The sequence below is a fragment of the Drosophila elegans genome, unplaced genomic scaffold (genome assembly GCF_018152505.1).
Source record: "Drosophila elegans isolate 14027-0461.03 unplaced genomic scaffold, ASM1815250v1 contig_208, whole genome shotgun sequence".
Lineage (NCBI taxonomy): Eukaryota > Metazoa > Arthropoda > Insecta > Diptera > Drosophilidae > Drosophila > Drosophila elegans.
In genome coordinates this window covers 6,134,368-6,158,285 of record NW_024545578.1, presented here as the reverse complement: position 1 = coordinate 6,158,285, position 23,918 = coordinate 6,134,368, and the positions used below count along the sequence as shown (strand labels likewise).

Below are 23,918 nucleotides of genomic sequence, written 5' to 3'. Positions count from 1 at the left end.
GTATCATTAAGCGATTCCATTAATTTTAATGCCCAAGTGACAGACGCAAGGCAAAGCAAACAGAATAACTATGAATTTAATATCGACTATGTGTGTGTGCGTGTTGTTGTTAGTGAATTTACTTACTATAACTATAACTTAGACATGAGATGAGATCGGGCAAACGACGCCAGAAGCTGGAGATTAGAATAATTAAAGCGCATTTTAGTTAATTAACTGAGGGACGAAGAGGAGGAGATCAAAACTTCTGTAATGCTGTAATTCTTTATAGTGCAATACTATCAATATTTATTTCTTAACGTTCCTTTGGTCATGCAAAATACATAAGCATCATCCTCAATCCGCGACACTTTCTCAAAAAGTATGTAGATGATATATGATCGGTTACTTATAAATCCTGTTATACGAGAATCTGTATGGCATTTAACAAAGAAATGCAAGTCAACGGTGTTTTAACGAACTAAGTGTACAAAGATTTCAACTTAAAATTATCTATGTTAAATATATAACAGATAAAATAATACAAAAAAGAAAAAAAAAAAACAACAAGTTTCTAGTTTATAATCCTAAGGGAAGCGCTTCTCTTCCTGGGTTGGCACTTGGAGCATTCCTAAAGCTAATAGACCATTTCAATCACTTCAACTCGGTTTAGCTGATTGCCTTAACTTTTGTCAATGGGTTTAACCATCAGTTTGTCGATCAGCGAACTTTGTAGATCATCGATATGCTCGCGTTTCAAGTCAAAGTAAACCCTCCGCTGGCGGGCATCGTCGAGCAACTGCCGCCACATATCCACAGACTGAGATTTACAAGAAATTAAACAATAATAGTGATTAAGTTTGTCCTGTCCACTCACCTGTAGGTCGTCAAAGTTGCCACATATGACCAGGCAACGACGAGGTCGGGTCAGCGCCACATTGAGTCGATGATAGTTGGCGAGGAAGCCGCAGCCACGTGTCCTGGCATTCGAAATGATGATCACGTCCCTCTCCAGTCCCTGGTACGAGTCCACCGTGAGAGGCGTTACGTTTATGTGGCTGGGAATCACCTGACTCAAGGCATAACACTGATTTTGGTACGGCGAAATTAGACCATAGCTGTAGCGCTTGCTGGGCATGTGCTTGTCCATCTCCGTCAGCAGTTTGGCCACAAAGCGAGCCTCCTCGTCGTTGCTAATACTCTTGGTGTGAGCTCCACTCGAATCCTGGGTGTAGCTCAGATTGATCACGCAGTAGGGGATCAGTGGTGCGGCGAAACGCCCCGTACACTCGGCATTCACCAACTGATCCTCGTAGAAATACTTATTCGGCCAGCGGCAAATCTCCGGGTGCATGCGGTACTGCATGCTCAGCTTGAAGAGCTTCGTGTGCACGAACTGATTGCCGCCCGGTTTGTCCAGCTGCTGCTGCAGACTCCGCTGGATGCGATCGAACATGGAGTTGGACAGCCCAAAGTCGATGGCCTTCTTGGACAGCACCACCGCCGGCAGTTGTTGCGTGTCGCCGACCAGAACCAGGTGCGTTAGACCAAATCGCATGGGCAGCAGCGTCCATGGTTCGGTGCATTGGGTGGCCTCGTCGATGATGCAGATGTCGAAGAACTCCACATAGTTGGCCAGCTTCACGCAGGAGGACAGCGTGGTGCAGACGATGTTGGCCCTATCCACACAGGTTTTCGAGATCTCAAACTCCTCGCGCTGCGTCAGCGGTGGATTCAGTTGCTCGGCGATCAGCTGCAGCTGACGCTCCTTCTCCTCCAACTTCTGCTGCAGATAGGTGACCTTGAGATTCGGCTTCTGCCTGAGCTGTTGGATCTCCGCCTTCAAGTCCGTGTGCTGTTTCTTCAGGATTTCCGTGTTCTCCGGACTGAGGCGCTGCAGCTTCTGCAAGTTGGCATTCTTGAAGTGCTCCTCCAGCGAATAGGCACGCGAGTAGTGGCTCATTTTCTCGTGCATTCCGTACCGCAGCAGGTGGAAGCGGTCGTGATTCATCACGCGCAAAACGCCACCCAGCAGTCCTACAATGTGATCCACTGCCGTGTTGGAATGGGCACAAATCAAAATCTTGCGGTCCAGCATCCTGGCCGCATTTCCGTACAGAATCTGCAGGCACAGCTCCGATATAACCTTTGACTTGCCCGTTCCGGGCGGTCCCTGGATCAGTGTGAGGCTGGGCTGCAGGTCGTCGATCACCCGCTGGTAGGTGCGAATGCAAATGCTCTCCTGGTGCTCGTTCATCCGGCTGAATCCCTTGAAGGTGAACGGCTGCTTGGGCAGTGAGACCTCGTTCACCGTCTGCGTGGGCTTCATAATCCGGCGGCAGAGTGGCGATCGCGAGAGCTGATGGACAGCGCTCAAGGCCCCCAGCTCCACCCGCAGACTGTCCACAACCGGACAGACGGTTAGCTGCTTCACGCTGTTGATCTGCTCCTCGGTTATAACCTGCTGCAGGATATCAAATGTCAGGTCGAACACCTTGCCTGGCGGGTTGGGAAACGGATTAACGTAAGCGATGTCTTGGATTATTTAATTATGTAGTGATGACTTACCTCCGACACACTTGATGGCTATCAGATTGGCAAAAGTGGCGTCTAGTTGGCTACCACTGGACAGGGTATACAGCACATATCTGCCAACGGGTTTGCTACTGACTGTAAGTAAATTGAACACAGGAAAACAAAATGAGACTTTGTAAAAGATGCAGGCTTTTTGTTCAACAAAATGTTAGAAGAGACTTATCTAAGCATATATGTAAACATAATTTTCTTTTATAAAATGTGATATCGCAGATGGAAAAAAAGGTAAAGTCTTGATTCAAGACTTGACATATAACTTTAAAGAAATTAGATGCCATTCCTTAAAATTACATTTAAATTTTCATCATATTTTAAGTAAGTAAGTAAGTACTTCCTTGGCATTTAATAGGATGAACAAGGCTTCTAAAAATACAAAAACATTTCTTTCAGTCTTCCAAAACGGTCATAGAAATGTGAAGCATTGGAGCATTTTCAAATCCTGGTAAATACACACCCCTGGCAACCAAACGGTAGCAATTATCCTGGCTGGAAACGGTCTCCAAACTGGCAGAGAAAGTATTTATGCAGTTTATCTTGTAGTCCCTCTCGATGGTGGTCAGCAGCTCCAGCTTCATCAAAGGCACAAATGTGCTGTGGTAAGAAAAAAAAAAACAAAAAGAAGGTGAGCAAAAGGTGACATTTCAATGAATGATATCCAAACTCACTCCCTGTACTGCCTGAAATTATCGAATTCATGCGGAATGGGCAGTAGGACATCCTGGTTGGCGACCGCATCCACGCTGCCCAGCTTTAGCCACTGGTTGGCCCATCTAAGGATGCTCCGCGAGTGCTGGCGTATGTCGTTTTTGGGCTTGTTGTCCTTCAGCACCCATTCGCGTCGATCGCGATACGTGCTGAGGAAGAGCTTGATGCTTTCCTTGCGATTCTTTACCGGCGCATTGGCCCCCGGCACCGACTCGATATAATGTACGTCGACAACATCGCTGAAGTGCACCTTCCTCAGTTTCTTCTGAAGCTTTGTTAGGTCTTCGTTCCTTCGTTGATATTGCTCCATTTCGGCAAATGTGACTTTGTTGCAGGTGCGCTGGTTCCTCGCCTGCTCGGCCGCCTTCCGCTGGGCAACACGCGGGCAAAGTGGTTGTGGATAGATGACTTTATCAGCTTTATCAACTTTATCAGCTGCCTGCAGCTGCTGCGAGAATGTCTCAATGGTTTGGCGCCGTTTGGGAATCGGCTTCTTTGGCGGCGGCATGGCGTTGTTATCCTTCTTGGCCACTTTGGCGGGCGGGCCATCGACTCCTCTGGTGAGGAATTCGCCGCGATTGGAGTTGTGCCCAGTGGGCACACTTGTTGCCTGCTTTCTCTTGCTGGATTTGGAGCGGTTATCGTTGTCTTTCGGTTTTTCGGCAAGCTTCTTCAGAGCTTCGCGGCGCTGTTCCCTCACTTTTGCATCCTCTCTTTTCTTGTCCTTTGGCTTTTGAAGCCACTTCGCCTTCATTTCCGTTTGGTAGTCAAGCGAACGCTGTCGTTCCATCACCCTTTGCATCTCCTTATCCATATTGTTAGCCCCTCGCGGCCTTCCTCGGTGCTTGGTCAAGCTCGGAGCCTCAATCACGGATGGTCCGCGTGTCAATCTTGCCTCGTTGAGGTTCTTAACTCTTCCGGAAGCATTGCTCTTAGTCGGCGACAACTCCATGGGCATCTTCTTGTTAGGATCATCGGTTTCCGTGGTCAGAGGGCGGTCCATAGAAAATGATTTACATCGGTTGAGCAGCCGTGAACTTTTTTTGGCGGGACTCTGCTGCTCAGGTTTAGAAGGTACATCTAGTTTAGTTGGACTATGTAGCGTAACCACTAGTTCCTGGCGACTATTATCCATCGTTTCGGCGCATTTCTTTGGTGTTACGATGACACAATTTGACCTTAGCTCGCATAGATTCTCTTCCACGACTTCCTTTCCTTTCCCTTTTTTCGTCAGCGGCTCTTTAAAATCATTTGGCAATTCTATATAGCAGGATTTTGAACGGCTGCGGAGTTGTCGCTTAGGCGTCACTGCTTTGTCATTAGGTGAATCCTTGATTTCCCGGCAAGTGCTTGGCTTTGCTGCACTGAATTCAGCCACCTCATCTCGAAATGCAACTGACTTGCGTCGCATGGGGATGGAGGACTTCTTGGTCCCTGCTTTCTTGTCCTCGTCGTCTACTAATACCTTCGGCGGAGTTTTAAAACAAGTTTTTAGTTTAGCTTTGACTTCCTCGAAAGGCTGCTCATCACTGGCAGTGGAGCTCACATGGTCAATACTTTTGATGTCCCTAACGCGCATTTTGCAATTTTTAGACGACTGAGGATCTGGAGTTGTGCTGTCTGCTGTGATAAAAGTAAAAATGTATTATTATAGTATTTATTAGTAAATGTAGTGTAACTACCTTGGCGCACAATGCGTTCGTTAATAATCCTGATTTCAGAACGTCCTCTTTTTCGCTTCTGATTAATAGCAGCCATCTCGTCGCTAGATTCGTCCTCACTGGAGGACGGCATACGTAGGGCCCTTCTCGGGTGTTTCGCAGGTGCTATATCCAGATCCGAGTCCGAATTCGAATCCTCCTCCGCCAGGGGATACGTCTGCGACATTTCAATGACATCCGGGACGACCTTTTGGCTGAGCAGCTTGGACCAGTCGGCTACCTTGTCGTAAAGCTCATGATCATCCGAGTCGCTGATGACGACGATGTCCTCGGAAGCTTGCGATGAAGGAGAACCATGTGCCATATCATCTATGTCATCTAGGAAGTTTTCTTCGCCATTGCTGAAGGCCATTTCGGCTTTCATTTCCTTCAAAACAGCCTGGGACATGGCGAAGCGCTCATCGTACTCCTCCTCGTCCTGGAGGACTTCCTGGTCCTGGTCCTGTCCCTCCGGCATTTGACCCGTCTCCGCATTCGAGTCCAGTACAATATGGTCGCCGTCGTGGATCTTTGAGCTGGGGGTGGCCGCGCCCACTGGCTTGTTGTTCAGCTTGTTGTACACATACGGATTCTTCTCCATAACATAGTCGAGAATGGCCTCGTCCGGCTCCCCGAAGATGTTCACTATGTCCTCTGTGGTTTTATTGACCATTTCCTGCTTGACCTCCGTTATTTTCGGCAGATGCAAGCCCGAGCTGGAGGGCAGCTCCTCCTCCTCCGCCTGGCTGCTGATGTCCTGCTTAATGGCAAAGCCTGGCACTTGCTGTTTGAGATTGAATTCTGTGGGCTGATTGCAACTGGAAGATTTAACGGCGGGCAGCGGTTGGGTATCATCGTCATCAGAGGTGAGCACAATCTCCTCCACTGTGGGCTTCATTTTCTTGAGGGTGAAAATGGCATGAACGCCTGTCACGTCAGCGATCGGGATTCCCGTGACTCCCAGGCTGATCATGGAGCCCTCCGCCACGGCCAACCGGTTGATCTTGTCGCCCAGTTTGCCATCGTTGATGAAGATGCCGTTCAAGGCGTTCTGTGGTTAAAGTGGACATGGTTAGCCGTATGTACGAGCCGAGGGCACCTGGGACAACTCACCAGAGATTGCACCACCACGCGATCGTCGCTGACGATGATTTTAGCGTGCTCCCGGGACACATATTCGTACTTTCCAGCCAAAACAATTCGGCAGCGCGAGTGACGCCCCACCAAATTGTCCCCCTTGTGCAAAATGTGCCGGCATCCGGTGGTTACGTGTTGCAAATACCAGCCGCTGCTCATCCTGGCGAAACGTCCTTCGCTTTTTGTACTCTAATAAACAAAAGATAGCAAAATAAACACTTTGAATGAAATTAAACTGTGCAAAGTGCGGGGCAAGCCAACAGAGTGACCAACTAAATGTAAGGATCTAAGGAAATTTGAAATATTCTAGACCGCTTTTTCCAGTTAATGGGTTATTTTTAAATATTAGGCACTTTAATTAAATATTTAAATATATTTCCAATTTACTTTTCAAAACCTAAATTTAAGAGTTTTCTTTGTGCGTTTTTGAAACTTTGTTGTGATACATAGAACGGTAAACAGCAGTGTTGTGAAACAATTTTCAAAATAACTGCAACAGGTCAAGCGAAAATTCAGTAAACAATTGTAGCAACTATATTATTTCTGCTGAAGTTGTGGGATGACTGTGACACCAAGCAGATGTTTTATTTCCCGCTTTTTAATGACACTAGCATGAAATTAATGAAAATGAAATGAATTTGTTGACAAGCAACGCACCAAAATGTATAATACCCATCAAAAGAGTATTACAAAATTAGTTTAGCAACACTTAAGTGGGGACACAATTATGGTGGGGAACTTGGCTTAAGGTAGAAATGACACAGCCCTGGTTTCGTTTTTCAGCCACTTTCCCGCGACGGTCACACTATTGAGCGCCAAATAAATGTCGAATAAGCAAGTTGTTGACAATAAAAACAAAAGAAATCTGGATTTGACCGATGAGACGGCAAGTGGAAGCCATGCCAAGCGCCAGTGCAGCGAGAGTCTCTTTTGGCCGGAGGGCGACGACGACGATAGCTTTTTCTCCAACGCCAAGCTGGAGGATCTGCTGGGCGGCCGAAAGGAGGAGCTCTTTGGGACGCAGGCACAGACAAACCATAACAATAACCAGAAGTTGCAGCAAAGTGGATCGGATGATGGCCTAGGACTCTTTGGCGACACATCCTTTCCAGGCACAGAGAAGCTTCCTCTAAACCAACACACCAAACCAAGCGAATCTCTAAATCAAATTGATCTGGCGGAGGAGGACAATGCCGACGAGGTGTTCAAGAAAATCAACCTAAACGATTTGAGCATTGCCGAAATGGAGGATATATTCCATGGAGCAGAGGACTTTAGTGAACCCATGCTCCAAAACACGCAACTCTTTCTGGAGGCGGTGACCTTTAAGATGCCCCGCACGCCGGAGAAGTTACTGCCCTCCGTTAAGGACGAATCCATGTCCTTTATCTCCAAATCTGTGATAGAGAGCATAGTGCAGGGCACGCAATACGTGACCTGCGAAGAGCTGAAGAATCAATCCATCCTTGATCCAGTCAACTGGGAGACACAGGCTTTTGCGGACTTTGAAAAGGAGGAGAAGCAGCAGCAGCAGCAGCAAGTGAAGGACAGTTTTCCCAGCAAGGGTGAATTCTATGGCCTGCCGGATAAGGTCAAGAAGATGATACTCGAGCACAAGGGCATCAAGAGTCTTTATGGTGAGTGTAATGAAAAACCAATTATGTTCTTAATCCACAACACCTTTTATCTTCTAGAATGGCAGGACGAGTGCCTGAATCTACCTGCCATCAGGCAGAGAAAAAATCTCATCTATGCCCTGCCGACGAGCGGCGGAAAAACCCTAGTGGCCGAGATCCTTATGCTCCGGGAACTTCTCTGCCGCGAACGCAATGTGTTGTTCATTCTGCCATATGTCTCGATTGTCCAGGAGAAGGTCAGCGCCATGTCGCCCTTTGCCATCGATCTGGACTTTATTGTGGAGGAGTACACGGCGGGCAAGGGCAAGTGTCCGCCACAGCCAAGTCGCAAGCGTCGTAGTCTGTTCATTGCCTCCATTGAAAAGGGAGCTGTGCTGATGGACAGCGTAATAGACGCACAGCGTCCCCACGAGATTGGTCTTGTGGTGGTGGACGAACTGCATTTGATCGGCGAAAGGGGCAGAGGAGCCACCTTGGAGGCTTTCCTCACAAAGGTGATGTTTTTGAATGGTAAGTGCTCGATTTTCTCTTAAATTTCTTAGTTAATCAATAAGATTTTCATACCCAGCCAGCATTCAAATTGTGGGCATGAGTGCCACGATAGGAAACCTTAGTGAAATATCTTCCTTCCTGAATGCCGATGTCTATACGCGGGGTTTTCGACCTGTGGAACTGAAGGAGTACATCAAATGTGGTCCGGATTTGTTGGAAATCAACTCGGCTGGACAAACGCTGGAGGAGATCTTCATCCCCAGTCGCACTGTTGACTACAATGTGAGGAGTTCCCTGCTCTAGACATATATATAAAGTTATATTGAATGCCTTTCACTTTCCATTTTGCAGTACAGCGAAGCTGTGAAACGTGCGGATCCTGACCACTTGGCCGGCTTGATCAGCGAATGTGCCCCGGAACACTGCTGCCTGGTTTTCTGTCCCAGTCGCAAGAACTGCGAAAATGTGGCCCTATTGCTCAGCCGCATTGTGCCCAAACAGAAGTTCTTCGAGCATCGGCGGAGCGAGAAAATGGATCTAATGGATGCACTGGACAAGATGTGCGGCATAGTCAGCCCGGTTTTGGCCAAAACCCTGCCCTACGGCATTGCCTATCACCATTCGGGCTTGACAACGGACGAACGGAAGTACATAGAGACTGCCTATCGCTTTGGCGTGGTCACAGTCATCTGCTGCACCTCCACTTTGGCGGCGGGCGTAAACCTTCCAGCCAAGCGGGTAATCATACGAGCTCCCTATGTGGGCCAGGAATTCATGACTTTGTGCAAGTACAAGCAAATGGTGGGGCGCGCTGGTCGCGCCGGATTGGGCGAGGCTGGCGAAAGCATTTTGATAGCCCAGAGCAAAGATAATTTGCAGGTCGGCCAAATGCTCTTCTCGCCCATGGACAAGGCCCTGAGCTCAATGGACCAGCAGGAGGCAGTCGGATTGCAAGTAAGTTTTCCAAGGGATTTGGTTTCAATAAGAAAACCGAAACCTAGTCGATTTTAAAAGGACAACCGGAGAAATACAATTAATATTTAATTAATATTATATTGATATTAATATATCTATCTTTTATATACGTACATACAACATTTTTCCTGATAGCTTGATATTAACGCGAATTCTTTATGTTTTTGTTTCGAACTGATAATAAGGTTTGGTTTTTTTTACAGTTGCGAAGGGTTTTCTTTTTTTTCTTATTAGTTTTAAACACAATTTTTTTGACTTATAATCAATATTATTTTTTTTCTCGCTACTTACTCGTTAAACTTCGTTCATAGACTGAGTGGCAGTGTCAAAGATCTAGGCCCTTATATACCTACTCGACCAGGCAGACCGCATCTGTAGAAGTAGATTTAACCAAACGTCTCAGAAAAATGTATTTTAAAATTTTACAAACATTTTCCAACACATACATTTGGGTTTACCTTTAAATAAATCCTCTTTATAATGGTAAAATATTTTAAATTACTACTTAGGGATTCCCATTTAAATTTTGAATTCACTAGGCATCGATTTTATTTCAAGTTTGACGGAATGAAAATTGAAGTTGATTCAAGTAAAAAATGCTTGTCATTCCGGGTTATTGATAAGTTGCAAAAATCTATTTGAGCAGGAAGTGCTTGCGATTCGGTTCAGTTATCTGCAAATACAAAATATTTGTGTGGGATGCTATTGTGTTCGACATAACTACAACGACTACAACTAATCTGCATCCGTTGCAGTACGGAAACGACGTGTTTTCTCCTTGAATGAATAGAAAATATGTAGTTTAAATATAAATACCAAAATTAAGCAAAAAAGAGTGGTGGAAAAATGCAACTGCGATTTAAGAGGAAATAACTTGGGATTGATGAAAGTTTTTGGTTAAATTGTAATTTTTGTTCTAATACATAGCGTTGCAAGTAATCCGAAATATAATGATTCTTTCAGTCGCTCATCCTGAGCGTGATTGGCCTGAACCTGGCAGAATGTCGTCGGGATTTGAATCGGCTGGTGAACAGCACCCTCCTCGCGGTGCAGGCCAGCGCCCTGGAGGTCGCCGTGGACGACATAGTGCTCCGCATTCTTCGCGAGATGTTCAAAAACAAAGTTCTGCAGGTGACCGAACCGCAGGCCAAGTCCAGGATAAATTCTTCGGAGATTATAACCACGCAGGACGTGAATCAGACCAGCAATCGAGCGGCGGGCGAGAGGCGTTTGCTAATCGGTCAGTCCACCCCATTCAAGTTGACCCACATTGGAAGGGCTGCCTTCAAGGCGGGCATCGATTACAAGCGGGCCAATGCCATCCACAGGGAGTTGAGGCAGGCCCAGCAGCAGCTCATCCTGACCAACTACTTGCACTTGCTGTACCTGGTCGTGTCCTTCAATTCGAATGACAAGGGCGATGAATTGTTTCCGGCCGATGCCAGCATACTTGTCGGAGTTTACACCTCGCTACGGCCGGACTCGCAGGCTTTGTTCAAGCAACTGGGCTTCACGGAAGCCCATGCAGCCAGACTGTTCAAGACGCACTCGGTCCAGGGTCCCTTGAGCCTACAGCTAAACCGCCTGTACAAGGTGCTGATCCTGGCGGACATCCTGGACCTTCTGCCGCTGCCCGCGGTGGCCACCAAGTACAATGTCGAGCGGGGAACTCTGCAGCACCTGATCAGCCAATCCGTAGCCGCCGCCAGTGCCATTGTTCGACTGTGCGAGGAGCTGGAGGAGTTCTGGTGCTACAAACCCCTCTTCGAACGGATCCTACACAAAATGGATCGCTGTGGCACGTTTGAGCTTGAGCCGCTGATGGAACTGCCAGCCGTTAAAATTGTGAGTAGTCAAGAATAAATAAATAATTTCGTATTACCTGCCAAAGTACTTTCCAGTACCTAGATGCTTATTCCTAGCCGTGTACCTAAATACAAATTTTTACCTTGGCTAGGTACCTAGTGTTTGGTTTTCATAAAAAAAGAATAATAATGTAAACTGCATAAAATAAGATCGTATTACCTGTAGTTGGGTAGTGCCTAGATACTTATTCCTAGCCATGTACCTAGATAAAATGGTAAACAAAGGTATTCAAAACCTAGTACCTAGTTTTTGATTTGTGTATAACAAGTTGAAAAGGTTGATATTTACAGGTACTTAAATAATGCTATCTATTTTAATTTTTTGATTATATATATGCAAATAGGAAATCGTTTATTTTAAAATGTTTCTATAGTATGTATAGTTGACAATGTCTTTAAGAAAAATTCAATTCAATAAAAATTGGGAAGAAATCTATTCCAATAGAAAATAAATCAAAGAATATTTATGTAAAAAACGGAACTTGACCTTACCCAGATACTATAACATTAATGTACCTATCCACTTACCTAGGAACTTCTTCTCGCAAATATATTGTAGCTTAGCTAGGTCGTTAAGTGTTCTACCTTTTCCAACATTTATTATTATTTATAATTAAGTATTATTCTTTTTATCTTTCAGAATCGCGCCAAGCAACTTTATGCAGCTGGATTTAGGACCATCGAAGATATAGCCAAAGTAAGGCCCATGCTCTTAGTGCAATCCTTGGAGCATATGCCGCTCAGAGTGGCCACGGAAATCGTGTCGGCAGCCAAGGTATGGATCTGCTCTTATTCTTATCCCAATTATTCCTCTAATACCATATACTTTACAGATCATTTTAATGAAAAAACTTGACCATCTGGAGGAGGAAACGGAGAACCTGAAAATGTGCCTGAAATCCTCTCGCAAAGAGTAGCAGTAAAACACTAGTTTAAGTAAGTTTTAAATTTATTTCAGTTTTTGTTTTTTGATTGTTATGCACTCCGACTTAAGTCTTGGATCTGGACACTCCGCAACGAACACGATCTCCGACAATGCTTAAATATTACAGACAATTTTAAATTAACACATCAAGTATTCGCTCTCTCTTTAAATGTACACTACTGTTTCGATTATTTGTGTTCTGCTGGATGATTCGTGTTTTGATTTCTGTTCAAGCGGAGATAAACAAGTATAGGAGGGAGTTAGTTTTTTGTTTATAAACTACTAGAGACGAGCTAGCAGACAAATTCGCAAGCTGCTACTATCACGACATTTGAGTATTATACAACGTATATATAAGTAAGGGGGTTCAGGACACACAGAGCTCTCAGGGGAAAAGTAGCACAAGCGATTAAAAAGGTTAATTTGCAAGAATTCCCTAAAAATGTGGTTGAAATATTACTGAATTTAACTAAAATATAAGCTTTTGCAATCATAAAGAGGGTATTTTTTTGTATCGCTCATGTTGTTTTTCAGCTGCTAGTGCTTAATATGTCCCAAACCTTTTTGAATTACGAGTAGGTTTTTGCGGCTAAACATCTAAGGTAGAGACAGATTTGTTTAAGAAGTTGGAGCCGTGCACCAAATTGGAACTCTCCTTGTGTGTGTGTGTGTGTGTGTGGGGGGTGGAAACTTATTTACAGCTGAAGAAACTGTAAGAAAAACTAGATATTTAGGATCTTAAGCCATTGCGATTGAAGTGCAACTAACCTTATTACAAGCGTACTTTTCAGTAGGCAAAGTCGTCGTAGAAATGCTGGGCAATCCGTCCGCCCACCGCTGCCTGGTGGCTCCTGCTCCGGCTCACTCCTCCGCCGGATGATCCGCCACCGGCTGCTGCTCCTCCGGCAGCAGCGTATTCGAGTCGATGTGGACGCGCGGCTTGCGCCGGGACAATAGCCCGCCGGCGTATATCTGTCGACGAGAAATAGGAATCACTATGATAGTTCGCTGCTGGCGACTGCGCTGCTAATGCGGATGCGGATGCTGATGCGGATGCGGATGCTGATGCTGAAGCGGATGTTGGTGATTGAAACGCTGGCTGATAGGCAAATGGATTATAGGCGCTGGCATATTGCCGCTGGGATTGCTGCTGCTGCTGCTGCTGATGCTGCTGTTGGTATGAAAGCTGATGCGTATGTGGATGCGAATGCTGGGGCGAGAGCGGTTTCAGCGTGGGATCGAGGGCATCGTTCAGTGTCACATCATAGTCGTTCTCGTAGAGCTCGTCGAGATTCAGTTTGGGACGCTGCTGCTCCACCCGCTTGGACGTGGTGGGCAGAGCACTGCGCGGTGGCAGTGTCGTCCTGGGTGGACTGGGCGATGGAGGAGCATCCTCCGCCTCGTCATTATCCTCCAGGCTATCGGGGCTGCCACGCAGCAGAGGAGCCCCATGCTCGAGCAGACGCACACCCGAAATGGTGGAGCCCATGTCGATGGGCGTGCTATCGGTGGTGGGCAGTGGTCGCAGGGCCACGCCCACCGGCTGAAGGCCTCGCGGCAGATACGGACTGCCGCCCCTGGAGGGCAGGAAGGGTCGCTTGACCACACGTACCGATGAGGGGCGTTGAGAGATGCCCGCTGCATTCCGTCCGCTCAACTGATTGGCTCTCGTCCTGGGCACCGGTGCCTCCTCCTCGACGGCTGGCTCCACTGCATGCTGTAGCTCCTCATCCTCCTCGTCCACGTGCTCCACTATGGGCTGGCGCGGACGTGGCGGCACTGCTGGCTTTCTGGTGGTCGTAGTGCTGGTGCTGGTGGTCGGCTTCGTTCTCAGTCTCTGGTTTCTCAAAGGAGCCGCTGTGGGCTTCTCAACGGGCACAGCCGGACTCTCCCCGTAATCCTCATCCTCGAAGTCCACATCGGCGGCGGCGGCGGCTGGGGCTGGGGCACGGGATCTGGGTGCCAGTGGTCGCTTGCGTTTACTCAATGATTCCTGCTCCGCCGGCTCGTAGTACTCCTCGTCAAGGGGTTTCTTGTCCGTCACCGGTTTCCTCAGCACAGTTCTCGTCGGCTTCTGCTCCACGCGAGCAGCCAATGGTGTACGTCTGCGTGGCGTGTTCCTAACCGGAGGCTGCTCATAGTCCTCCTCCACCTGCTCCTCGGGGTAGTCCTCCTCCTCCTCCTCCTGCTCCTGGGCACTATTCGAGGGTGGCTGTGTGGTGGCCGTGATCTTTTGCACCGGATAGGAGAACTTTTTCTTCTCGTTGATGGGCACCGGTGGGGCTATCCGCGGTGGAGCTCGAGGACGGGCATAGACGGATGCAGCTGCCGCCTTGGGGGTGATGAACTCGGTCAGTGGCTTCGCGGTGGTCTTCACCTTCTGCGGCGTTTGCTCCTCGGCCGCCTCCTCCTGGTCCACACCGCCGTAGGGCTTCTCGTACTCATCGAGGTCATCTAGAGCGGATGAGGGAGTGGTCCTCTTCCTGCCAAACGGGCGATCTTCGTTGAAGCTGCGTCGTTCCTCCACGCGACCTGGTTTCCGGGCTGCCGATACCTTTCGACCCGCAGGTCCGGCGGTGGGTTTTCCCCTGCCCCTCTTAGCGGGCCGCTCGTCGTAGTCCTCCTCCTGGATCTCTTCCTCGTCGCGGTAGCGATTCCTATTGCGCCTGTTGGGTTTCTTGGCCGCCGCCCGCTTCTCATCGTACTCATCGTCGTAGTCCAGCTCCACCTGGGGCTTCCTTTGACGAGGTCTGGGCTTGGGTCGCCTCACCGGACGCTCCTCATAGTAGTCGTCCTCGTACTGATCCTGATCCTCGTAGTAGTAGTCGTCGATGGGTCGCCGGTTGTAGGGTCTTCTCAGCGGACGTTGTGGTCTTTGCGGACGACGGCGGGGTGGTGGCGCTTGGGTGGGTGGCGCCGGCGTTGTGGTGGTACTCGTCGACGTGGTTGTGGTGGCCATATAGAGCTCATCGTTCCTGCGCGGGTAGAAATGGATGTTTGGTACAAATTTAATTTAAATCTTATTACAAAGTGTTTGGTTTTGTTATCTATTAAGAATAATTCTTATTTAAAACAAATAATCCCCAGGCTTTCGTCATTAAGTTATCCTTACTGCGAGAAATAAAGCAGAATTAATAAGACCTAATAAATTTAGGCAAATATAATATCTTTGAGAATAATTGTTATGTTTTCCAAGTTATTCAAATTTTGTAATATTGAATTTACAAAAAGTCTAATAAATTTTTGAATTGTGTATAAAATACTATTTTGTTTACAAATAAAAAAAAACATTTGCCTTAAATTTAACCTGTAGCTTGGTTAGATCCACTTTTGACTTTAAACTTAAATTAGGCAATTAGGATCTTGTCTTACTTATTTTAAAATTAAAATTAAGCTGCAAAAGCAATAGTGACTTTGACTTTCTCACCTGTTCCAGTATTTCTGGGATCCCTCGCAGTCCACATCGGATGCAAAGTGGCAGATGAAGGTGCGCTGGTCGAAGGCCGTGAAGTTGGCGCACAGAAAGTCGTGTCTTATACCATAGACGCAGTGGTGGTAGATCTGCAACGGGTCCAACTCTGGTTAATCACATTCGGCCATAACTAATCCGCTCTGTTAGCCATCGCTAAGCGCTTCTTTTTGCCCGCTTTTGAGGTCAAGATCGAGGAGCAAACAAGTTTTAGTTTTTGGCGTCACGTCGCCAGTGGAAAAAGAGAAATTGCTGGACATGCACAGAGGGTTCGTATGGGTTGGGCCTGGTTTGTTTGGGCTTGCTGGCCAATTATGTTACGTCTACCATTGGCCAGACAAGGTCACGCCGGCTCACTCACTTAACTACACTCACCTGACATTTGTACTCGATGGAGGCATAGAAGCCGTCGTGCAGCCCCTCACACTTGAAGTGGATCTCATCCATGGGCGGCACGGTGGACAGGAAGGGATAGGTCGACAGGTTGTAGCTGTATAGGAGGATAAAAAATATATATTAATGTTTAAGTCCTCTATAAAGCAAAAGTTAAATAACATTTAATTTAAACATGTATTTAAAGATTTCAAAGATTGTATTTTATATAAGAATCAAACATCTTTTAACTGTTTTAATGAAAATCATAGCTGTGTATGATACAAAATAGATATTTTAAACAGGTATTTAATAAATCAAAAACCACTTTTAACTAATAATAAAAAAGAATCCCTGATTTTCACTGTGAAAAGTAATTTTAAGAAATTAATTTCTTTTTTAAATTATCTAAATATAATAAGATAGATGTCTAATATTCTTATAGAGAATTGATTTATTCAATTAGATTTGTATTTTGTGTTATAATTATACTGCTGTTAAGTATGTCATTCAAAATCATAAGCTTTCTCAAAATTGTTAAATTAAAAATTAGGTACTTATAATAAGTTCTAAGTCATAAATAAGAAGCCTGATTTTTGGAGTAATAGTAAATATAGAAATCTTTTGTTTATGTTGATATTAAAAATAACATTTTTATTTTTCAGTGGAGCTTACCCTCTCAGTTCCCTGGGCAGATTGGGATCCCAGATGTAATCGATCTGTGGGATGCCCGTGAGCTTGGAGTTCTTCGACAGAGTGCCGTTGTCCGACTAAATTGAAGGTAATAACGAATGAGTTACACATTGAAATGCCTTCCGAAGTCCATTAGCTCACCTTGCTACTGTCGCCACCATCCCCGCTGGGCACCGGCTGCTCCTCTTCGACTTCCTCCTCCTCGACGGCCGTGGATTCCGTCGTCGTGCTGGTGGTGCTGCTCGTGGAGGCGGGAGTCTTGGCAATGGACACCTTTTTAAAGGGCAGGGCGGCTTCTGTGGAGGCCAACAGGCTCAGCAGCAGCACTTCATCGAAAGGGAAACGTAATTTAAATTAATTAAAATTTCACAGCTGCCAAGGATTACATAACACACGTCAGGGTTTGGTGCATTATGTCATGGTCCAGTTCGAACACTCATATTAAGTGGTTTTTTGGGTTAAGTCCAGTCTCCTTCAATCCAATCCATTTCCAACTCACCTGTTGCTGTCATTAACAGCCAGCCTTTGGCTTTTCTCATCTTGAAGACTTCAGTTCTCCGGTTGTTGGCTAACTGAAATAAAAAATGTACAAAATATTATGCTAATTTTTGTGTTTCGGACACACCCCTACACCTTTTGTGAAAGATTTATGTTCTAGCAAAGTCGTTGAACGCTTCCAAAGTAAAAAAAAAAAGAATCAAAAGACACCTTTCCTCTTTGATATTTTTGAATTGAGTTGTGAGCTCAAGAGTTCTGGACTTTATTTGATCTTAATATTCTAATCACGTTCCATGATTAACGTTACTTTCCGTGCTTGTCATTCAAGTTGGTAAAAGTCGAATTTATACAGAGATGGGTATACATTAGAAGGGAACTACCTCATGCAGAAATGCATTCTATCCAAAATTGGTTTTAGAAAGTGTTCTTGGCTGGACTTTTGTATTTGGTCAGCTTTTCGATTTTGTTTTCTTAAAGTTTTGGTCAATGCAAAGTAGTGAAATTTTTCTAGAGAAGGGGACCTAAAGAAATTAAAAGATTGCACGTGAAACTTTTCGATACTTCTCTAGGAAAAGTTAAGATCTTAAGTTAAGATTTATTAATCCCTCAAATATATTTGAAAAATGTATATTTATTGTGTACCAAATAATTAAAATTGTTGTTAGTTAATTAAACCTTCATTTTAATAAAGTGTTATTACTTTTAAAAGAAAGAATGTGAAATTTGAATAAAACTAGTGCAAATTTAGAAACATTTTTTAAAAAATGAACATTCATTATATTCAAATCTAAATAATTTAAATTGTTCAGTAAGAAATGTTATCTCCAATACTCAAATAAAATATACTGAAACGATAAACAAGACAATTTAACAAATCCCACTTTATCATAAACTTAGATATCATAAAATGTGATAGTAATTCATGACAAGTTAAATTTGCAAATACAAATATGTAACAAAAGTCTTAATTTACCAGCTAAACGTTGCTCGTTTCGTCTACAAATCGTTCAATTAACTAATTCAATCACTGCAAATTTCGTGTACACACTTATTGAGCACTCTTTGGTCAGCTTCACTTTCCGATTTCCGTCTCGGGTGTCGGGTAATTGCATAATTAAGTTGGGCAGCCTTCAATGTCACTTCGGTGGGTTCGACTTACGTAAGGAGAGCGAAATTGAAAGGGTGGTGGCCACCGCACTGGCAACTATATAAATAAGTAAAAACTTTGGCCACATAATAAACACAATGCATAACTATAACAAATTGAAAAGCGAACGAGAAAAAAACTTTCATTTCCAATGCGTTTTTTCGCCGGGTAATTGAATGCAAAACGCTTGGCTCGGAAAAGATCATTGGAGCATTGTAATTTGGCAATGTTGAATGCAATTTGTTTCTCCAAAAAAAAAAAACAAGTATTTTTATTGTGCATTGTTTGCTGGCTAGTGAGCCTTGGGCGTACACACGGGGCGTATACTTGATGGGCATTGCGGCTTGGCGAGGAAGCTCCAGCTCCGCCCACCGCCTTTCCGTTTATGCATGGCACAATTTCTGCTCAGTTTTAGTGCCTTGAGTTCAAAGATTTTACCGATCACACCCTGTTTTGGTGCTGTTGTTTAACCAAAAAGTGTGTCGTGCATTTTAAGTGGAGATTTGATTGGATTTGATGTCTTTCGGCCTGTCTTACTGAGTGTTTGCCAGTCTGTTTTGTGTGCCCCAGCTGGTTTGCACTTTTTGACATTTTGTGCCCGACTGTGTGGGCCGAGTGCGGAGATAAATATCCGACTAAATATGATAATTGTTTCTGTTTTGACAGAGATAACAACTTTGATGGAAACGATCGCCTCGGGCGAAATGTCAAAGGGTTCTTGAAAAGAGCACAAAACGATTGAACATATTGGATGGTGCCTTTTTCGATTTTATTGTTTAATTGTTTACTTATGCCGTTTATACTCTCTTTTTCCGCAATCAAGTTACTATTTTTAGGCTTTAATTTGTCCTGAATTTTAGTAAAGTATTTAAATATATATTTCTGATTACAACAAACATTTATCTACTAAATATTAAAAATAAAACAATTTAAAATCTACAAATCTTAAATCTTAATTTCTTTTGTCTGAAATTTATGTTATATTATATTAATGTTTTTTGTTATATTTATGTTTTTGGTTTACCATTTAAAAATTTAACTCCGGGTTCTTCCATTTATTTTAAAAATAAATCCTAATGTCTTATAAATAATTTCTTTGAAGCCTAAAACTTTGTAAATTTCCTATAAATTCAGAAATTATTGTTTTCAGCCTATTTGTATGTAGGAGTTCACATTTTAGAACGTATGCCTCCTTCTAAACTCTTAATCTGTCCAAAATAATGTAAATGTTCTCATGTTTACCCACACATACAATGAGTATTAACGAGACCTTCCATTCATCAACATTTCTGTCCAGCGTTTTTCCATTCATGTACATCATGCCCATGCCCATTTTCCATGTCTTGGCTTAAAGTTAAGGTCAGCTCAGCCATCAGGTGTCTTCGAATATTAGTGATAAATTGCCCTGTGCTAAGCAAATTTAATTTATGGCTCCTTTTTTTTTGTACAAAATTTCATATTTAGTGCAGCACATTGTTCGTCAATGAAATATTAACTTAATAATTTGTGCTGCCTAATCTTTTACAGCCCACGGATAAATCGGAGTATAGAGACAATAAATGATGTCTCAAAAAGTCGATGCCTAGCAGATGCCTTATTGTGTTGGCCAAGTTCAAATTCAAGGCTAAGCTCGATGACAAATACCGGTGAGTTGTTATTTTTGTTGCTGCCTTTGTTTTGGAATTAATTGATGGATCTTTAGACACGTTCGACTGCAGCAAAATAACGAGATAAAACGGAAACAATCAAAAAATCTGGATCTGGTTTAGGAAATTCATTTTTAATTTGTCTAGAGGCTTTAAAAATTTATTTGATTTTTAATAGAACATTTGCATAATATAAACATTATAATGGCAAAAATCGTCGGTGGATTTCCCTTGAAACTTTGCTAATTCTCTGACTTTGAATGGGTTTTTTGTTTAAACAATAAAAGGCGCCTAGAATCGAAAAGCCCCGAAGGTTTCGCCCCACACAGACACAATGAGCAATTAAATTAAAGTTTTATAAGTTTTCTGTTTAATTTTATTGTCTTGTTGTTAGATGCATCATGGCCGAAAGCAAGATCGTCGTCGTCTGGAGTCAAAACTCTCGTTTTCGTTTACATCTTTATTCGTGCATATTTTGCGTATAAATTTCTTCGACGTCAGCAACAAGTTTTTTTGGATCGAAATTTATAACCTAAGTTGTCTCAATCCGGTTGCACGATAGAAACAGAAGTCGGTGACAAGTTTCTTGTGGTTGTTTTTTCAGTCTGCCATCATCTCTCTTGGCCAGTTTCCAGATGGCCAATACAAGTTGCTTGTTGTCATAAGAAATTAGCATCTTTATAAGATGTTATGAGAGCTCGGCTTTGGGCACTTTCAAGGTCGCCTCATTCAGTGGTTTATTGATGCAGTGCAGACTTTAAAAGTCAAGCGGTTTTCATGGTACACAATGGCACCAAATCATTTTTTTGAAAATTTCATGAATGTGCGAAGTATTTTACGGCTCACTAATTTTTATAGTTGCTATGCCTTTAATCGTCGCTTAGTTTTTATGAATTATTAATTTACTGACGCAGGTTACTAGTTCACAGGAAGGGGAAGCTCATTCTCAAAGAGTTAATTAGAATCAACGGAGCAAAACTTGTGTTATAGGAACTTAACGATGACTAACGAACACAATTAGCTTTGTTAAAATGTTTAGCTAATTTCTTAGAAACCTTGATAAATAATAATTAATATTGTTATCTAAATTTATTTTGAGTCATTAATTAGTATAATATGTGTAGCACAAGCTTAAGAAATTTTTATGTTTAATAAATATATTTCTGAGAAAGGTTTGGTATTTTGTTGATATATTTGTATTAATTAAACTTAGTATTATCAGAACTCCTTGACTGATTAACTTACTAATGAAAACAATTTATTTGCCGAAAATGTATATTTTGCATATTTCTAGAAGCCTTAATAAACATAAAGCCAATAAGGAAAGATTCGAATGTTGGTTCTGTGTAGTTTTATTTTAATATCTACAGCTTCCGAAATTATTTATTTGACAATGTGCACTGAATATTTTGCTTATTTTCAAAAAGCAATGATTTATGATTTATTTTTTTAAGTTGGAGCTTTTTTCACTTATAAATTATGTGTGGGACCATAATAAGTATTAAAAAAAAAAAAAAGAAAAAACTGTAGTTACTTGCAATAATTTGCCATATCTTTAACCTAAATCTGTGATGAACATGGAGACCATTAGGAGCTTTTCTCGGTTTTTCTTCAGCTGTTTTTGCATTGCACAGCATCTTGATGACACTGAGTTGTTGGCAGCAAGTGAAAACGGAGTTTCCTTTTTGGCCACATACAAATCAAAATCAATTTGTGTTTGTTTTATTTTTTAGCTGCTTTTTTTTTTTTTTGCATTACTAAAGCTCTTCTGCAAATAGGTTTAATCGCCCATTCCGGTTGGGCAACTCGTAGACTCTGACCTGAACTCGCAGAGAGTTCAGTTCCCAGACACACAAAAAACTATTATTTAACTTCTACACTCTGCTCTGGGACAATTAAGCAAATATTATTGTTGGCTTTTATAATTGTGGAAAACTGTGAGCGGTAGAAGATGGCGAAGAAATGGAGAGTGAAAAGCGCCAAATAAATGGATGAAAGTAAAATTTCAAAATTTCATTTGTTGCTTGTGGCTTTGGCTGCTGCTGCTGTTGCTGCTGTTGATGATGAAAGTAAAATCTTGGCTCAGTTATGTTGGCCATATTCGTTGTTGCCCTGGTGTTGGTGTTGTTTGCTGAAGATGCGCAAACCAATTTGAACATCTCTTCACACAAACACCAATAGAAACTGTAACTGCAGAAATCGGGGGGAGCTATATATGTATGTACTATGGAGTGGCCAAAAGGGGCGGCGGGGGCGTGAAATGGCTAACAATGTACAAGGCGTAGAGAAATAATTAGCAACGCCTGAGATCATTTTTGTACTTTTGTGTTTGCAAAACGCCTTTTTGGCCATGAGAGTTGGTGGACTTTAGCGCACAGAGAAAAATAAGACCTAATATTAATCAATCAGCATTTGGACTTATGATGCTATTTTCTATCTTTTAACATTTATCTTGTTGTCAATTAAACAAAATAGTTTCAAACAAATATTTAAATAAATGTAATTTTTAACCATTATCCTACAAATAAAAACAATATTCCATTCATTTCTAAAATTTTTGGGGAGCAACGCTTTCAAATTTAAAACAGAATAATTAAAAGAGTGTATAAAACTGAATTTCAAACTTTAAAAAGTTCGACAAAATCAGCTTAGACAATTCTGATTAACAAAAAAACCAAATCCTATTGTTTGCAGGTTTTAAAATTAAAAAAACTATCAAATCTAAAGAGTTGGTACTTTAGAATCCTTTTTTTTTGTTTCTTTAAAACATATCTTTAGTCACTTTAATCTACCTTTTTAATTTTATAAAAAATTCCGCAAGACTAAAGAGCTATAATTTTTTTTTTTTTAATGGCAATATTTTCTTTTTGTGTAGGAGGAAGGGTGTGTAAATTGGTGTTGAGTCCCCTTGAGGTACTTGACTTGTAAATAAGCTCTGCAGAGCCCTCTAACAAGCAAATGCAAATTTTCAAACTTACCTTTTTTTTTACGGACGATCGAAATGAGTTTTGTATAATCCAAAAAAGGGTTTAATGTATTTGCATTGGTTTTATCTCCTTATGTTGATTTTTTTTCCAAATTTTTAAAGCTGATTTTGTTTGGTTCTAATGCGTTTCTTAAATGAACAATAAAAATATAGCCTCATAAATGTTGGCACTCACACAAACGCAAACGCACGCAAAATCACACAAAGGCAAAAACATCATTTATGTTTTTCTTTTTTGCACTTGTATTAATGCTGCAGTTTTCTTTGTGGGCCTGTGTTTGTGTTAGTGCACTTGTGGAAATTTTTATTGTTGTTTGGCTGATTTTGTAACTGCCTTTGCGGTTATCTCTTTTTAATTCCAACTAAAAGTGATTAGTTTTGAGTGATTTGTTTAAAGGATTTCCGAGGGAATTCACACAGTTTTTGAACACTTTATAGCTGTTTTCGGTAGCTCAATTGGTTTTTGGAATTTTCCATTTATTTTAATCACTTTTTTTTATATAATTTTTCCAGCTCTCTCACGCACAGAGGCAACCGTGTATATATATAGTGTTTATATATATATATATATATGCATATATATGCACCCGATCGGTCACGCCCACTTACTTAAGAGACCAGCTGTGCTGGCTGCCGTTCACCTGGCTGACCGCTTGCAGACTGAAATTGCAGATCGTATTGGCCAACTCGGAGTTGGCATAAAAATGGGAATTCGGCTGGCTTTGCGTTTGCTTTTCCGTCGAAAGCTCAACGCTCGCTAATTTTGGTCCGTCTGCGCCTCACAAAACGGGTTTATTGCCGCTTCGATGCCGACTTTGCGCATGCGCAGCACGTTGTCACCGAACGGAGGAGAGTATTCAAAAAACAACAAAACCGAATTCGTAGAGCTTGGGTTTGACTCTCTAAGCCGAGCTTTTCTCGGCTCTGACTTTGTCCATTTTCCTCTGTCAACATTCTGCAATCGGATTGCCTTTGAAATTGTATTTCCCCCTGACTTTGCTGACTTTGCCCTGCCTTTGCGCTGCCTTTGCTTTGCATTTTGAGCGTGCTGCTCACTTGGCGGTTGCCTGATAATCGTGCTTAACAGGTTTATTGAT

At 42.9% G+C, this 23,918-nt stretch overlaps 3 protein-coding genes across 8 annotated transcripts; 1 reads left to right on the top strand and 2 right to left on the bottom strand.

The window, feature by feature from the left end:
- Positions 1–498: 498 nt before the first annotated feature.
- Positions 499–9,532, bottom strand: LOC108146266. Of its 4 annotated transcripts, none has more exons than XM_041708214.1 (8): positions 9,512–9,532; positions 6,093–6,305; positions 4,962–6,030; positions 3,240–4,902; positions 3,029–3,165; positions 2,548–2,649; positions 857–2,478; positions 499–799 (listed from the first exon to the last, which is right to left on the bottom strand). In XM_041708214.1, the coding sequence occupies exons 2-8, from the start codon at positions 6,273–6,275 to the stop codon at positions 662–664; spliced, it is 4,914 nt and encodes a 1,637-aa protein (XP_041564148.1). In that variant the 5' UTR covers positions 6,276–6,305; positions 9,512–9,532; the 3' UTR covers positions 499–661. The 4 variants fall into 4 exon arrangements, with proteins under 4 accessions (XP_041564148.1, XP_041564149.1, XP_017127695.1 ...); XM_041708215.1 differs by lacking the exon at positions 9,512–9,532 and adding an exon at positions 6,504–6,565 and having other exon boundaries at positions 3,240–4,899; positions 6,093–6,334; XM_017272206.2 differs by lacking the exon at positions 9,512–9,532 and adding an exon at positions 6,504–6,560.
- LOC108146234 (helicase POLQ-like) lies at positions 6,926–12,026 on the top strand. Its single transcript, XM_017272159.2, has 7 exons — positions 6,926–7,753; positions 7,811–8,263; positions 8,322–8,527; positions 8,597–9,199; positions 10,184–11,065; positions 11,726–11,860; positions 11,919–12,026. The coding sequence occupies exons 1-7, from the start codon at positions 6,940–6,942 to the stop codon at positions 12,000–12,002; spliced, it is 3,177 nt and encodes a 1,058-aa protein (XP_017127648.1). The 5' UTR covers positions 6,926–6,939; the 3' UTR covers positions 12,003–12,026.
- On the bottom strand, positions 12,023–23,536 carry LOC108146235 (proteoglycan 4). 3 transcript variants are annotated; one of them, XM_041708216.1, is made up of 9 exons: positions 23,431–23,536; positions 22,814–22,950; positions 17,044–17,116; positions 16,686–16,870; positions 16,527–16,621; positions 15,855–15,969; positions 15,438–15,571; positions 12,779–14,985; positions 12,023–12,720 (listed from the first exon to the last, which is right to left on the bottom strand). In XM_041708216.1, exons 3-8 carry the CDS (start codon positions 17,081–17,083, stop codon positions 12,798–12,800), a joined length of 2,757 nt encoding a protein of 918 aa, XP_041564150.1. In that variant the 5' UTR covers positions 17,084–17,116; positions 22,814–22,950; positions 23,431–23,536; the 3' UTR covers positions 12,023–12,720; positions 12,779–12,797. The 3 variants fall into 3 exon arrangements, with proteins under 3 accessions (XP_041564150.1, XP_041564151.1, XP_041564152.1); XM_041708218.1 differs by lacking the exon at positions 12,023–12,720 and having other exon boundaries at positions 12,785–12,982; positions 13,623–14,985; positions 23,431–23,535; XM_041708217.1 differs by lacking the exon at positions 23,431–23,536 and having other exon boundaries at positions 22,814–23,291.
- Positions 23,537–23,918: the final 382 nt, after the last annotated feature.

What these genes read in the sequence shown, in the direction of transcription:
- LOC108146234 (XM_017272159.2), top strand. Translation starts at nt 6,940, where the DNA reads ATGTCGAATAAGCAAGTTGTTGACAATAAAAACAAAAGAAATCTGGAT. An exon ending in AAAGGTGATGTTTTTGAATG is followed by an intron (nt 8,264 to 8,321) that starts GTAAGTGCTCGA and finishes TTTCATACCCAG; the next exon opens with CCAGCATTCAAATTGTGGGC. An exon ending in AACTGCCAGCCGTTAAAATT is followed by an intron (nt 11,066 to 11,725) that starts GTGAGTAGTCAA and finishes TTTATCTTTCAG; the next exon opens with AATCGCGCCAAGCAACTTTA.
- LOC108146235 (XM_041708216.1), bottom strand. Translation starts at nt 17,083, where the DNA reads ATGAGAAAAGCCAAAGGCTGGCTGTTAATGACAGCAACAG. An exon ending in CTGCCCAGGGAACTGAGAGG is followed by an intron (nt 15,970 to 16,526) that starts GTAAGCTCCACT and finishes CCTCCTATACAG; the next exon opens with CTACAACCTGTCGACCTATC. An exon ending in CCATCGAGTACAAATGTCAG is followed by an intron (nt 15,572 to 15,854) that starts GTGAGTGTAGTT and finishes GACCCGTTGCAG; the next exon opens with ATCTACCACCACTGCGTCTA.
- LOC108146266 (XM_041708214.1), bottom strand. Translation starts at nt 6,275, where the DNA reads ATGAGCAGCGGCTGGTATTTGCAACACGTAACCACCGGATGCCGGCAC. An exon ending in GCGTGGTGGTGCAATCTCTG is followed by an intron (nt 6,031 to 6,092) that starts GTGAGTTGTCCC and finishes CTTTAACCACAG; the next exon opens with AACGCCTTGAACGGCATCTT. An exon ending in CGAACGCATTGTGCGCCAAG is followed by an intron (nt 4,903 to 4,961) that starts GTAGTTACACTA and finishes CTTTTATCACAG; the next exon opens with CAGACAGCACAACTCCAGAT.